This window comes from Chiloscyllium punctatum, chromosome 15, assembly GCF_047496795.1.
Source record: "Chiloscyllium punctatum isolate Juve2018m chromosome 15, sChiPun1.3, whole genome shotgun sequence".
Lineage (NCBI taxonomy): Eukaryota > Metazoa > Chordata > Chondrichthyes > Orectolobiformes > Hemiscylliidae > Chiloscyllium > Chiloscyllium punctatum.
Window position 1 is genome coordinate 70,975,592 of NC_092753.1, and position 15,570 is coordinate 70,991,161.

The 15,570-nt window shown below is 41.5% G+C and overlaps 1 protein-coding gene across 5 annotated transcripts in view; it reads left to right on the plus strand.

Annotated features, from left to right (window-relative positions):
* The window catches only part of LOC140486376 (type 2 lactosamine alpha-2,3-sialyltransferase-like), a 144,266-nt gene that overhangs the window by 114,318 nt on the left and 14,378 nt on the right, over positions 1-15,570 (plus strand). For 3 of the 5 annotated variants that reach the window (XM_072585421.1, XM_072585420.1, XM_072585422.1), the window contains 4 exons: positions 1,275-1,319; positions 2,405-2,514; positions 3,413-3,476; positions 8,897-8,992. In XM_072585421.1, coding sequence (XP_072441522.1) covers positions 1,275-1,319; positions 2,405-2,514; positions 3,413-3,476; positions 8,897-8,992 — 315 coding nt within the window. The remainder of the gene's footprint in view (positions 1-1,274; positions 1,320-2,404; positions 2,515-3,412; positions 3,477-8,896; positions 8,993-15,570) is intronic. The other 2 variants (XM_072585423.1, XM_072585424.1) reach the window with 1 other exon arrangement.

Here is a 15,570-nt window from a genome sequence, read left to right on the forward strand (position 1 = left end):
ATGTAGATTTAAAACTACACCCTGGAGGTGGTAATATCCTGAGCCTGATATCCATATGGAGGATGAAATTGCAGGAGGTGTATGGGGTCACAGCATTAAGCACTCAGGAGGTGCATTTTGGTTTATGAACCTTTTTTACAGTTATTTTTGAATAAGGCAGCAGTTTGGCCCACCTGGGGATGCAAGTGCCCTTTCCTGAATATTGTGCCTGACACTGGGGATCACTTGAAGCCATGGTCTTTGCTGTTTTGGTGCTGCATGAAGACTGGCAGTCAGTTTGCTCAGTTGACTGGTTTGCAACACACACAGCATGAGTTCAATTCCATGAAGGTTGAGGTTGCCCTGAAGGTTTCACCTTGTAAACCTCTTCCCTTGCCTAAAGGGTGGTGACCCTCTGGTAACCACCACCAGTGTTCTCTGGTGCCCCCCCTCTCTCTCGCACCCCCCCTCCTCGCTCGTCCTCTCTCTCTAGCCCTCTCGCCCTCGCTCTCGCTCGCGCCCTCTCGCCCACGCTCATGCCCTCTCTCGCGCGCCCTCTCTCACTCTCTCTTTCTCTCGCCCACTCACCACCTCTCTCGCTCTTACCCTCTCTTTCTCCCTCTCTTGCCTTCTAACTCTCGCTCTGTCTCGCGCCCTTTTGCTCATTCTCTCTCTCTCTCGCTCTCGCTCTCGCCCTCGCCCTCTCGCTGTCACCCTTGCCCTCCGTCTCATATGAGAGAGCAGCCGCTTGTGTGGTAGGATTATGATTTTCTTGGAAAAGACATTTTGGCAAAAAGCATTGGAATCTCATTACGTCAGAAAAACAATTACTTGTTTTCTTTTTTCATGTTATTTTCTCTTTGAATCAGGAGAATGGTAAGATTTATAAATCTGTGGACTGTAGTAGCGTGCTTCTCACATTGCCAAGGACCCAGTCTTTGGATGGGCCTGGCCAAGGAATGGTATGGCACGTTTTCCTTCCCTTAACTATGAACCTTCTCGGATGAATCGCTACAATTCTGGGGCCATATTCCTGATTGCCGGTGCAATATTCTAATCTCAAAGAAAACATCTATCCCCAGATCAGCTAGCTGTATAAAGCGTGAACCCAGGACTTTGCTGCTATCTATGATGCGTATTTAAGCTGTTTGTTAAATTACTCAGCTACAGGAAAGCTCACTAATTTCTGTAAGCATTTTTCCAAACAGGATAATTCTTTTGTCTTTTTCAGGATGTTTTAGAAAATTTTAATCACAATTATTTTACTTATCCTGTTGTTCCCTCTGCATCTTTAGCTTGGAAAGACAGCAGATGGAAAGAAGAGTGTTTGAGCATCCACTGTAATTCTATTTTCCGGTATTTCGTTAACGTTCGTTCGTTTATCCAAATTTTTTTAACTGTCTTTTCAAATCTTTATTTATCTTTTCCAGTCCTCTTTCGCTCCAGGAATGATTCTGCATTTATATTCCTTGGTTTTTAAAAAAAAATTCCTCTATTGTCTGAAAGCCTTCTCTATGCAAACAGTATAAAAACGCAATTTTTTGTACATTGCTTCTTACTAAGACTTTCTTCTATCTTTTAAATGAGTCTTCTTACAATGGACTTTTTGATTATTCTGCACAGTTCCAAAAGAAATCAAGTTCTAATTTGTTATATTTTGGGCTTTGCTGTTCCTTTTGGCTATATGTCCAAATCACATTTATGAATGTACATTTCAAAGCACAAATCCCAACATAGATCCTCAGGACACTGGCATTTAGTCCATTGGTTACAACATTTTTAGTAAGGCGGCACATTTCAATAACCCAAACACTTGCACTGCACTTGCATTTTTCTTAAAACATCTCCACTTTGCACCTTGACCACCTGCATACTGAATGTTCATCTCAGAAGCAAAACATTAGTACCACACCTGTTACGTGATTTGATTTTCACGAGTTTTGAGTTGAAATTTTTATTTAAGATGAAACAATGGTTGCTTCAGACTAATCAAGAAAACTGAAACATGTCCATTTATTCTTGCCCTTTGCTTTCTAACTATGGATCAACATTCCTTTTATTTGTCCATGCTTCATTTTAATGTTTACATTTATGCATTGAATGTTTGGGATTGTAGATGGAAACTTTATTGTAATCCACAGATGTAATGTTGTCTCGGTGGATTAATCCATATGTGCATTTTTAATCTTGATATCAGTGCAGGCTGATAATTATCATGCTGTGTCCTTAATTTGTCCTGTATATCAATGCACCAATTGCACCAAGTCACACTGAGTAGAGAGCCGCAGCTGGCGGCTCCATCTTGAGCAAACTGATTTTTATTTTGCTTTCATTGTGCGTGAAAGAGGATATAAGTAGAACACAAAAAACTTTTGATTCTCGCCATTAAGTATCTTTTTCTCCTTTTTATTTGTCTTTTCACTAGGTCCAAAAACACAACCCCTTTCTTGTGTTACTCGGACATCACCTATAAAAGATGGCCTGCTAAAACAATGACCGTTCCAGAGATCCTGCCATTTGGCACCCTGAGCTCAGGTATGTGCATGTTCTGAGAGAAGTGGGTCTGTAAGTTATTCTAATAAAGGTCTAGCATTACTCCAACGATAAAACAGTGCTCCAAACTTGAAACTACACTTGTAATTGGGATATTAATGGACCTCTACCACTAGGAAAGACCACAAGAACAAAATTATAAATGTGCTGTTGAGATTGAGTCACATTGACTAGGGCAGAAGCATATGAATCTATTATGAACATAATACATCTTTTTGAACAAAAAGTACATTTAGTCTTTTGTGTCTGACAAATATGTTAGCTCAACCCTCGTATCTGAATTGCAGTATCAGTAAGATTTGTAGGAAGTTGAATCTTTGATTTTGAAGCCATCTTACCCAATGTAATTGTGTAATAGTAAGTATTCTGGTTACAGTAAATATAATTATTTATCATGCCATAAGATGAGAGCAGTGGGTTTGTTGCAATGGGAAATGTCTGGAGCAACTTTGCAATAATTGGAGTTAACCATTTGTGCTAAGCAGGAAGATACTGCTCCCAGGTGATTGCTTTGTTTTTGGGCTTTTCCTTTGGCATTGCAATTCAAGTTTTCTCAGTAACCTTTGGGGTCATACTGATTAGTCTACAATACTAGCAAAATTGTACTGAAAATCCGAAGTTAAAATAGAACGTTGCAAAAGATCAGCATTCGGGGAGCATCTGCAGAGAAATGCAGGATTAGCATTTTAGGTCAGTGATATGTCGTCAGATTATTTTGGTACATTTGTCGATGTACTACTGTTTCAGTTTGAACAATCGCAATTGACTTATGTGCTTTGATCTGAAGTTAGTACTGGGTTGTATTCTGACTTTTTTTTGGGCAACCTGAGAAACATGTTAATATCAATTTTAAAATACTTCATTACTTTTTGTGTTCCAGAAAGACATTTCCAAGCAGCACTTAAAGTTTTGAAGGACTGTGATCTTCCACAAAACTTGAAGAAGTGGGTATACTCTCTCATTAAAATACAGTCAGGATAGATGAATTGTGGTTTGTTTTCAATTCTGTTCCCCCATGATTGAGGCCCATATTTTTATTTGCTTTCTTTTTGGTTCTGCTAATCATGGTACAACTTCCAGTGATTTGACTTATCTGTATTCTGAGGTTTGTTGCATCCACTTTCCAAGTATCAAGTGGACTTTGCTTTTTCCTTCCAAAGTATAATACCTCCCATTTATCTATGTTGAACTTGTGTATACCAATTATCTTTTCCATTCTACAATACAGGGGAACCTCAATTATCCGAACGAGATGGGCGGGCACTATTTCATTCGCATAATCGATTATTCAGTTAATTGATTAAATGCTTCCCCTCTGGGGCTCGGACTTTTTAAAGTCTGCTCCTCGTTCAGGAGATCGCAGCAGCATGGCATATGAGACCCCGCCTCCAACCCTGTGCAACACCCCCCCCCCCCCAACACCGTCTAATGCCGCCCCCCCCCAACCTCTTCCAACACCGCCCCCAGCCTGCGCCAAGCATCGCAACCCCTGCCCTCCAACCCCGTCCAACTCCACCCCTGCCCCCCAAACCCATCCCAACCCCCTCTCCAGAGTAGCCGGACTGGACACCAACAATAAGTCTGTTGCTGCAGCTGCTTTTGTGGTGTGAGTCTCCAAATAACTAACACACGCACACACCTCCTTACTGCAACTTTTTGACAGGTTTTCCCTGTACTGGACAATGTTGGAGAGATTATCTGGGGAAGTGAGGGGGTGTTAGGGTGCATCCCTCTGTAGAACTCCAGGAAAAGTGTGGGGGGAGAGAGGGTGGGAGGTCAGTCATTTGGAGACAGTGCCTGTTTGATCAGTGTAAACAAAAGGTGCAATCACTGTTGGAAACACGTCTTTGTAATATTTCTGTCGGGACCTGGAGATCTCCTTCGGGTAATCAGATTTTCGGATAATTAGTATTCGGATAATCGAGATTCCTCTCTATCGGGAATGTGTTCCTCCTCGGTATCGACTATTGTTAGAACCAGTGAGGCTCCCAGTTCTTTCGTGATCGTGGGTAAGGAAGGAGGAACTGGCTCCCTTCTCTCTCTCGCTTCACCCCCACCTTCTGAGATTAATGTAAGACAAAGGATCCCTTTTATTCTCTTCTGTACAGCTTTTCTGAATTCCAATGAATTTGTTTTTAAAGGAGCCAATTTTAACGTGTGTTTCTCAATAAAGAAAGAGTGAAGATGTTAGTGACTAAAACATGAGGGGAAAAATAAAATGGAACACATGCTCACGACCAAGAAGTAAATTAACGATCTAAATCAACAGCAAGAAAAACAAATGGTTGGGAAAACTCAGCATATCTGGCAGCATCTGTGGAGCGAAAACTATTAATATTGAGTCTAGTGAGCCTTCTTCAGAACAGCAGTTACTGTTGTTTCTCTCCACAGATGCTGTCAAACCTTCATTCTCTAATAATTCTGATTTTTGTTCCTATTTCCAGCATACCCAGTTCCTTTTTTCTTATACAAGAATCTATATTTGGTTTGTCTGTACAGAATAAATGGTGAAAAATTGCATCTGTTAATTTGGTGATTTTGGTAACATTAACTCTGGCTTGTTGAGCACATGGGAATTTGGGTTGTTTGGATTTGATGAGACGAGTTGGCCTGTGCAATCGGTGAGTTGCTTCCAGCAATCAGACTGTGACTTTGCTTTTTTTTAAGCGGGAAATAACTAGTAAATGTTCTCTGCTTTAATCTTCACGTCACAGTCTCTCTCTCTCTCTGTCTCTCTCTCTCTCTGTCTCTCCTAGTGATACCAGTACACTAGACCATATCCAGTTCGTATATCTTACTGTTTCTTTCCTCAAAGAAAAAGAATAATCTGTCTCTCAAGTTTAATATATCCATAAAAAAAGTTAGTCATAGACATGTGCAGCATGGAAACATACCCTTCGGTCCAACCCATCCATGCCGACCAGACATCCCAACCCATCCAAATGGGTCTTAAATGTTGCAATTGTACCACCCTCCACCCCTTCCTCTGGCAGCTCATTCCACACACATACCACCCTCTGTATGAAAAAGTTGCCCCTTAGGTCTCTTTTAAATCTTTCTCCTCTCACCCTAAACCTATGCCTTCTAGTTCTGGACTCCCCAACCCCAGGGGCCAAGACTTTGTTTATTTACCCTATCCATGCCCCTCATAATTTTGTAAACCTCTATAAGGTTACCCCTCAGCCTCTGACGCTCCAGAGAAAACAGCCCCAGCCTGTTCAGCCTCTCCCTTTAGCTCAAATCCTCCAACCCTGGCAACATCTTTGTAAATCCTTTCTGAACCTTTTCAAGTTTCACAATATCTTTCCGATAGGAAGGAGACCAGAATTGCATGTAATATTTCAACAGTGGCCTAACTAACGTCCTGTACAGCTGCAACATGACTTCCCAACTCCTGTACTCAGTACTCTGACCAATAAAGAAAAGCATACCAAACGTCTTCTTCACTATCCTATCTACCTGCGACTCCACTTTCAAGGAGCTATGAACCTGCACTCCAAGGTCTCTGTGCAGCAGCACTCCCTCGGACCTTACCATTAGGTGTAATTGGGACCATGATCTGTTGTCAATACTACTTGTTCCTCCAGTTAATTGTGATCCTGTCCTCCCCACCACTCCACATCCAGTATCAGCTTGTAAAGTGGGAAAGTGCCAGGCTGACTGCTTGAAATGGACCTCTCCTACCATCAATTTAATGCCTTTGTTGAGTGAGACCCTTGGCTGGGTTTTCATTGTCAACTTGAGGGTCTCAATGGCCCACTAGTGAAGGTCGCCAATGTTCCATCTACTGCAGATAAATGTTTCTGTGGGACTGTTCAGGCATCCATAGGATTTAAGATGCTCCTGACTTCTGCTCCCCTCCCCAGTTTCAGAACTACTGGTGGGTAAGCGTCAAGTCCAAGTGAATATTTCCTTCCAAACAACAAACTGAACATCAGTGGCCCCAGCACTGATCATCATTTGAGGCACACCACCTCCCATCTTCTGCCATTTTAAATAACTTCCCTTTATTCCCACTCTTTGCTTTCTACGTGAATGCCAAACAACAGTTTATTCTGTCACATCTACTGGCTCATGTTCTTTGACTTTAGTCACTAATCTATCGTGGGATACCTTATCAAAAGCTTTTGAAAATTCTGATATCTCACTACATTATCATTCATTACTATCCCTGTTATCTTTTCAAAAATTTCAAGTTTGATCACACAAGATTTTCTCTTTTTGAAGTCATATTAGATTAGATTACTTACAGTGTGGAAACAGACCCTTCGGCCCAATGAGTCCACACTGACCTGCCGAAGCGCAGCCCACCCATACCCCTACATTTACCCCTTTACCTAACACTACGGGCAATTTAGCATGGTCAATTCACCTGACCTGCACATCTTTAGACAGTGGGAGGAAACCGGAGCACCTGGAGGAAACCCACACAGTCAGTCACCTGAGTCGGGAATTGAACCCAGGTCTCTGGCACTGTGAGGCAGCAGTGCTAGCCACTGTGCTACCATGCCACCCATTAATCATTACATTTCTCATTTCTAACTGCTCTCAGCCTCTCCCTTAATAAGGATTCCACTATATTTCTCTTGCACCAACATTTAAGATGATTAATCTATTGTTCTTTTAAATAAAATTATTATATTAATTATCTATCAGTCTCCTGGAACAACACTTTTCTTTTGCCTCGTGAGTCATTAAATATGTTGCTGAGCTCTTAATGTTCATTTTAAAAAAATTTATCTTAAGTGGATGCATTTCAATCCTGAGTTTGTGTTTGTTCAATACATTCACTTTTTAAAAAATTTTAAGTGTACTTATTACACTACTCCTTATGTCACTCAATATGGTGTACCTGTTTTACCTTCCTCGGAACAGCAAAACAAAATAATATTTCTACCATCTGTTTCCTATGGTGTTAACTTTCTACTTCTTAATTATCCTATTTCTGTCGTGTCTTTTATCATTGAGCCAATAAAATATTGTATTTCTTTTGTTTCATGTTTTTCAATAATTTGATTTCATAGCACCTATTTGTCTTCCTAAGTTTCTTTGGCTATTCTCTGGCCCCTTGCTGTTGTTACTCCTTTTGCTATTGGTAAAACTTTATGCATTCCTCTTTTCCAATCCTTAGTTGTTCACTTATCTCTAATTATCCTGCTAGCATTTCGTTATTCTTTTGTTTTTACTGGAAAATATTCTCCTTACAGTCTGGCCATTGTTTTAAATGTTCCTTTCTTTGCCAGTAGTACTCTCTTCCTTGAGTTCTATTCTCAACCTCTGCAATGTATTAATTTGGTTTGTATCATGTTTATGTCTATCTCAATCACTGAACATTTTGGAAGAGTGGAAATATAATAAATGTCTTTTCTTTCAACCTTCAGGTACAACTAGATTTAGCCATCTTTCAGACTGAATTGAATTAGCTTTATTGTCACATACTCAAATGAGTACAGTGAAAAGTTTACAAGTTGCTACTTATAGTGCTATCTTGGGTACAAGGTACCGAGGTACAAATTCATCAGTACAAGTCCTTAGTTGGGGAGAAAAGTCCAGCATTACAGATCATAACAATAAATTAGAAAATTCCAGAACAACAGTCTTTTCCAACCCAGTTCACATTGGCACAGGCCCCCAGACTCTGCCAAATTCACCTCAAGGCCAGGAGACTGCGCTGGAATCACCTTCACGTTCACACTGAGGCCACACCAGGCTGCTGAGAGACTAACACGGGGCCAGAGGACCACCAGGAGAACTGTTTCTACTCCGGGGTCCCTTGGGTCTTAGGCTTAATACAGATGCCTTGATGACAAGCAGATTTATAACACATTTTTACTGAATCAAAATGCCCAGGTGGAATACAAGAAGATTAATCATGTAGACTTACTGCAGTCGTAGAATTTTTGAAAATGGATTGCAGTGACCAAGGCTTATGGAATATACAGGATACGTAGGTTGATGTTGGAGGAGGCTTGAAGGGGTGTCCCATGTGGTTAGGCTGTAGAAGAGAATGTCAAGGGTGTTGGCTATGGTGGGAAAGTCCTGACTGTGCTTTAGGGCGATAGGCTATAGTGAAGGGGATAACCCAAGGATGGTATGCTTTAATGGGCAGAAGATCGAGTGTTTGAGGTGAATAGATAGTGGGAAGGCACTTGAGAACATCCAGTATAGATGTTTAATAAAGCCTATTCTGTTTATACTTTATTATTATTGGGATGCAAAAAAGTGAACAAAGCCAAAGGAAAGAATGATAGTTAAATTAGTCAAGATATTTTAATTTTTAACAATTTTTTTTAATGATACTGCCCTTTTACGTTAAATCAGAATACTCCTTTTTTTGAAGCTTGTCTTTTTCTCTGTTTCATAGCCTATCATGCCTAAATTGCGTTGTGGTTGGCAATGGAGGAATACTTCGAAACAAGACATTGGGGAAAAAAATTGATTCCTATGATGTTGTCATAAGGTATTTATTTTTGCTAAGCCTTTGAATTAAGTTGTCTTATATGACTAACAAAGTATTCTTGAATTTTATTTTCAAACACTTGTCAGTTATAAAACACTGCACAATACTGAATGTTACAATTGTTTTCTAAAACTTAGAAATTGCTGCTATTCCCTTCTCAACGACTCCATAAATATTTGACACCTTTTCAAATAACAGTTGAACTTTTTTCTGGTTATTAAGGAATGGGATAATCTTGAAGGGAGTTTGCAAATTGACAGCTTTAAGAATGCGACATGAATGCTAATAATAATTTTACAAGGAGGGAGTGGACATTGCTTTTAGTCACCCCTTGTAGACATAGTCAAAAAATATTTTGGGAGGTATTTCTTTTGGAATGTATTGGTGGTGAGGTACAGTTTTTTGTGATGAAGGTGAGGAGCAAGGATTCAGGTGACATTGTTGCCTCTGGTATCAGAGTTTGATACATGCTTATGGCGAGAGAGGAACTTTGAATTGGGAGTCATTGCAATCCTTGTAGTTACCAATGGCAGGATGAAAAAGGAATCAATATGAAGAGCCAGGCACCAAACCCAGAAACAGCACTTCCAAGTTCATAATCCTTGTATTAACTGAACCACATGCAAATTGGCAAGGGAAAATCAGATTAGAGAGATGAATGTTCAGCTCAAAGACTGGTGTGGGAGAGGTTGGTTCTGATTTGTGGGCACTGGCACTGGCACTAATCTTGGGGCCCATACCGATGAGACTATCTCCACCTGAATTGTTTTGAGGCCAATATTCTTGCCAACCACGCAACCAGGAAGTTGAAGAATATTCTGAGTGTAATGGGGGCAAGGGATCAAAATCGAGGCCAAAAGTAAAGGCTTTAATATGGAAAACAATAAATAGAAGGGGTAGTGGGTATGAATTAGAGTCGACCAACTGATAAGATTAGAATTTACCAAGAAAGTAAAACTCCAGTTTCTGTATCTAAATGTTTGTCACTTTAGAAAGAAACTGAACTGAGTGCAAACAAACATGAAGGATGATGTGATCACTATTAAAGAGATGTGGCTCCAGATGGCATGTTTTGGAACCTTATCCTGATTTGAATTTTACATTTTAAGAGCAGTGGAGCTGGAACTATTTTGTAAATTTTAAGTGAGGACATGGAAGTAGAGTTGGCTCAAGTGACTTGACAAATTAGGTCAAAGGATGTCAATAGAGATGTAGTCGTAGTCATTTGACTGGATACTTTAGAATATACAGAATAGATGCATTCCCACAAATAAAAATGCCAAGGATCAGAATAACCATCTCTGGTAAATAAATGTTAAACATGATACTAAATTTAAAGAAGAGAACAAAATTGTGCATGGACACATGAAAGATCAGAAGGTTGAACAGATGTTAAAAAATTTAAAAATTCAGCTTGAGAGAAAGCAAGTTAAAGATATAAAAAATTTGTATTTTTATAACTATTTGATGAAGAGTTACAAAATGACCATTGGTCCTGTTAAAACGTGAGATGGGAAATGACAGATGAATTGAACTAGTATTTTGCATCCGTGTGCATTACAGAGGATAATGTAATATGCCTAGACTTAGCAATAAAATCAGGAAATGGAAGGGAGGGTGGAACATAAAGAAATCCTAATCATCAGGAATGGTACTGAATAAATTGTTGGAGTAGGGGGTTGCCAAATGCTTTGCTCCTTATGGACTTCATCCCAGGGTCTTTAAAAGAGGTGGCTTTGTGAGATATTTGATGTGATGGTTTAATTTTTCAAAGCTCTCTTGATTCAGGGATAGAAGTTCCATTAGATTGGATGATAGTGAATGTAGGTAAAAACAAGGACTGCAGATGCTGGAAACCATAGTCTAGTTTAGAGTGGTGCTGGAAAAGCACAGCAGGTTAGGCAGCATCCGAGCAGCAGGAAAATTGAAGTTTCAGGCAAAAGCCCTTCATCAGGAATAGAGGCAGGGTGCCTGCAGAGTGGAGAGTTAAATGAAAGGGGGGTGGGGGTATGGAGAAAGTAGCATAGAGTACAATAGGTGAATGGGGGTGGGGATGAAGGTGATAGGTCAGAGAGGAGGGCGGAGTGGATAGGTGGAAAGGAAGAGAGACAGGTAGGACAGATCATGAGGGCGGTGCTGAGCTGAAAGGTTGGAGCTGGGATGAGGTGGGGGGAGAAGGGGAAATGAGGAAACTGGTGAAATCCACATTGATGCCATGGGGTTGAAGTGTCCCGAGGAGGAAGAAATCAGTATGGATTTCATCAGTTTCCTCATTTCCCCTTCTCCCGCCTCTTCCCCCCCCCCCCCCCCCACCCCACCCCAGCTCCAACCTTCCAGCTCAGCACCGTCCCCATGACCTGTCCAACCTGCCTCTCTTTCTTTCCACCTGTCTACTCCGCCCTCCTCTCTGGCCTACCACCTCCATCCCCACCCCATTCACCTATTGTACTCTATGCTACTTTCTCCCCACCCCCACCCCCACCCCCCTCACATTTATCTTTGCACTGCCTCTATTCCTGGTGAAGGGCTTTTGCCCGAAACGTTGATTTTCCTGCTGCTCAGATGCTGCCTGACCTGTGCTTTTCTAGCATCACTCTAATCTAGACTCTGATAGTGAATGTAACTTGCTAACCTTTTTGAATAAAAGTGGATAGAAAGCTGGAAAATACAGGCCAATTTGCTGGGAAAATGTTAGCTATTATTTAATAAGTTTAAGATAATCAGGTAAAGTCAAAGTGGTTTTATGAAAAAGAAATAATGTTTGGCCAGTCTATTAGTTGTTTTGAGGAACTGTGCTGTATATAAAGGGAGGTCAGTGAATGTACTGTCCATAAGTTTCCAGAAAGCATTTTGATAAGGTGCCACGTCATGAACTTTTATTTCCCTGAATAACTTTTGGTGTAAGGGGTTGGCATAAACATGTGGATAGAAAATTGACTGGCTAACGGGAAGAAATGTGTATATGCAAATGCCTCGTTTTCATGATATGGCAGATGTAAAGAAAGAAAAGAAAGATTAACCGGGGAGGGATTAGACAACCTTGGCTGACAAAAGAAGTCAGGAAATGTATTAAAGAAAAAGAGAGATCCTATAAAGTGGCTAAGAACAGTGGGAAATCAGAAGATTGGGAAGGATACAAAAGCAAACAGAGGATAACAAAGAGTGTAATAAGAAATGAGAGGATCAAATATGAAGGTAGGCTAGCCAGTAATATTAGAAATAATAGTAAAAGTTTCTTTCAGTACATAAGAAACAAACGACAGGCAAAAGTAGACATTGGGCCACTTCAAACTGATGCAGGGAGCCTAGTGATGGGAGATAAGGAAATAGCAGGAGAACTTAACAAGTACTTTGCGTCAGTTTTCACAGTGGAAGACATGAGTAATATCCCAAAAATTAAAGGGTGTCACGGGGCTGAGTTGAGTATGGTTGCCATTACGAAAGAGATAGTGCTAGAAAAGTTAAAAAGTCTTAAAATTGATAAATCTCCTGGCCCCGATGGGATACACCCTAGAGTTCTGAGAGAGGTTGCTGAGGAAATAGCAGAGGCATTGGTTGAGATCTTTCAAGAGTCACTGGAGTCAGGAAAGGTCCCGGATGATTGGAAGATGGCTGTAGTAACCCCCTTGTTCAAGAAAGGATCAAGGCAAAAGATGGAAAATTATAGGCCAATCAGCTTAACCTCGGTTGTTGGTAAAATTCTAGAATCCATCATTAAGGATGAGGTTTCTAAATTCTTGGAAGAGCAGAGTCTGATTAGAACAAGTCAACATGGATTTAGTAAAGGGAGGTCATGCCTGACAAACCTGTTGGAATTTTTTGAAGAGGTAACAAGTAGGTTAGACAAGGGAAACCCAGTGGATGTGGTCTATCTAGACTTTCAAAAGGCCTTTGATAAGGTGCCACACGGGAGGCTGCTGAGCAAGGTGAGGGCCCATGGTGTTCGAGGTGAGCTGCTGGGATGGATTGAGGATTGGCTGTCTAACAGAAGGCAGAGAGTTGGGATAAAAGGTTCTTTTTCGGAATGGCAGCCGGTGACGAGCGGTGTCCCGCAGGGTTCGGTGCTGGGGCCACAGCTGTTCGCATTATATATTAATGATTTGGATGAGGGAACCGGGGGCATTCTAGCGAAGTTTGCCGATGATACGAAGTTAGGTGGACAGGCAGGTCGTACTGAGGAAGTGGGGAGGCTACAGAAGGATCTAGACAGGTTGGGAGAGTGGTCCAGGAAATGGCTGATGGAATTTAACGTGAGCAAGTGCGAGGTCTTGCACTTTGGCAAAAAGAATAAAAGCATGGACTACTTTCTAAATGGTGAGAAAATTAATAAAGCCAAAGCACAAAGGGATCTGGGAGTGCTAGTCGAGGATTCTCTAAAGGTAAACATGCAGGTTGAGTCTGTGATTAAGAAAGCGAATGCAATGTTGTCTCTTATCTCAAGAGGGTTGGAATATAAAAGCAGAGATGTACTACTAAGACTTTATAAAGCTCTGGTTAGGCCCCATTTGGAGTACTGTGTCCAGTTTTGGTCCCCACACCTCAGGAAGGACATACTGGCACTGGAACGTGTCCAGCGGAGATTCACACGGATGATCCCTAGAATGACAGGTCTAGCATATGAGGAACGGCTGAGGATACTGGGATTGTATTCGTTGGAGTTTAGAAGATTAAGGGGAGATCTAATAGAGACGTACAAAATAATACATGGCTTGGAAAAGGTGGATGCTAGGAAATTGTTTCTGTTAGGCGAGGAGACTAGGACCCGTGGACACAGCCTTAGAATTAGAGGGGGTCATTTCAGAACAGAAATGCGGAGACATTTCTTCAGCCAGAGAGTGGTGGGCCTGTGGAATTCATTGCCACGGAGTGCAGTGGAAGCCGGGACGCTAAATGTCTTCAAGGCTGAGATTGATAGGTTCTTGTTGTCTAGAGGAATTAAGGGCTACGGGGAGAACGCTGGTAAGTGGAGCTGAAATGCGCATCAGCCATGATTGAAGGGCGGAGTGGACTCGATGGGCCGAATGGCCTTACTTCCACTCCTATGTCTTATGGTCTTATGTGCCACACAGCTTAGTGCTGGGACTTCAACTGTTCACAATTTTGACATGACTTGGATGAAGGGGCAAAAGGTATATTTGTTAATTTTGCAGCGGACTCAAGGTAGAAAAGAAAGTTATGAAGAGGACACTTTTTTAAAAAAAAATAGGTTAAGCTAGTGATCAAAGATATCAGGAAGAATAAAGAAGCTTATTATCTCAGTGGTGAGATTGTAGAGCTCTGATGCAGGAGTTGTGAAAGGTCAGTATGCAGGTACAGGAAGTATTGAAATTATCATTTATCATGAGGGGAGGCGAAGAAAATATTTACAAGGATGTTACCAGGTTTGGAGGGTTGAACTATAGGGAGAGGCTGAATTGACTGGAGCTGTTTTCCCTGGAGCGTTGGAGGCTGAGGGGTGACTTTTTATGGAGGTTTTATAAAATGAGGGGCATGGATAGGGTGAATACTCAAGGTCTTTTCCCTAGGGTGGAGAAGTCCAGAACCAGGTGGCAAAGTCTTATGGTGAGAGGGGACAGATTTTAAGAGACCTGAGGGTGGTGCATGTATGGAATGAGCTGCCAGTGGAAGTGGTGGAAGCTGGTACAATAACATTTAAACGGCATCTGGATGGGTACATGAATAGGAAGGGTTTAGAGGGCTATGAGCCAAACGGGGCTAGATAACTTTTGAATCTCTGGTTGGCATGGACAAATTAGACCAAAGGGTCAGTTTCTATGCTGTACATCTCCATGACTCAGTGACTATAAAAGCAGAAAGGATATCCATCAGTTACACAGGGACTTGTACAAGCATTATACCTTGGAGAAGTAAACTGCTATACTAAACCTATCAAAAGCTGTAAAACCAAATTTAGAAGAATCCAGTCCAATGTTACATATCACTATTCAAGATTATTTAAGACATGGTTACATGGAGTTCAAAACTGCAAATGCAATATTTAGGCCTATGTGACATTCTGAAAGACCAGGAAGGAAATGGTGATGGGATAGCTTTGTTTGTAAGAGGGAAAAAAGGACAATAGTAAGAGATGATCTTGGATTGGAGGTAAGAAAAACAAGGAGAGGCAAACTCTCTGGAAATAGATTTTCTGCATCTAACAGTAGCTACACTGTGAGACCAGAATACAGAGGAATTTCGATTATCCGAACAAGATGGCCGGGCACTATTTCCTTTGGATAATTGATTATTCGGTTAATGGATTCAATGCCTTTTGGGGCTTGGAGTTTTCTATTAAGTCTGCTCACCATTCAGCAGCACAGTGTGCGCAAGCCCTTGCCTGCCTCCAATACCGCCCTCACCTGCCCCAAACCCTGTCCAACTTCACCCGTGCCCCCCAATCCTGTCTAACACCACCTCCCTGCCCGCTCCCCTCAAACCCTGTCTAGCATAGCCCCCTGCCCGCCCCCAACTCTGTCCAACACTGCCCCCCCTGCCCACCCCTGACTCTATCCACCGTTCTCCAACCCCTCGCCGTCCACTATAACACTGTTCTCCCCCCCTCGCCACTCCCTCTCTGG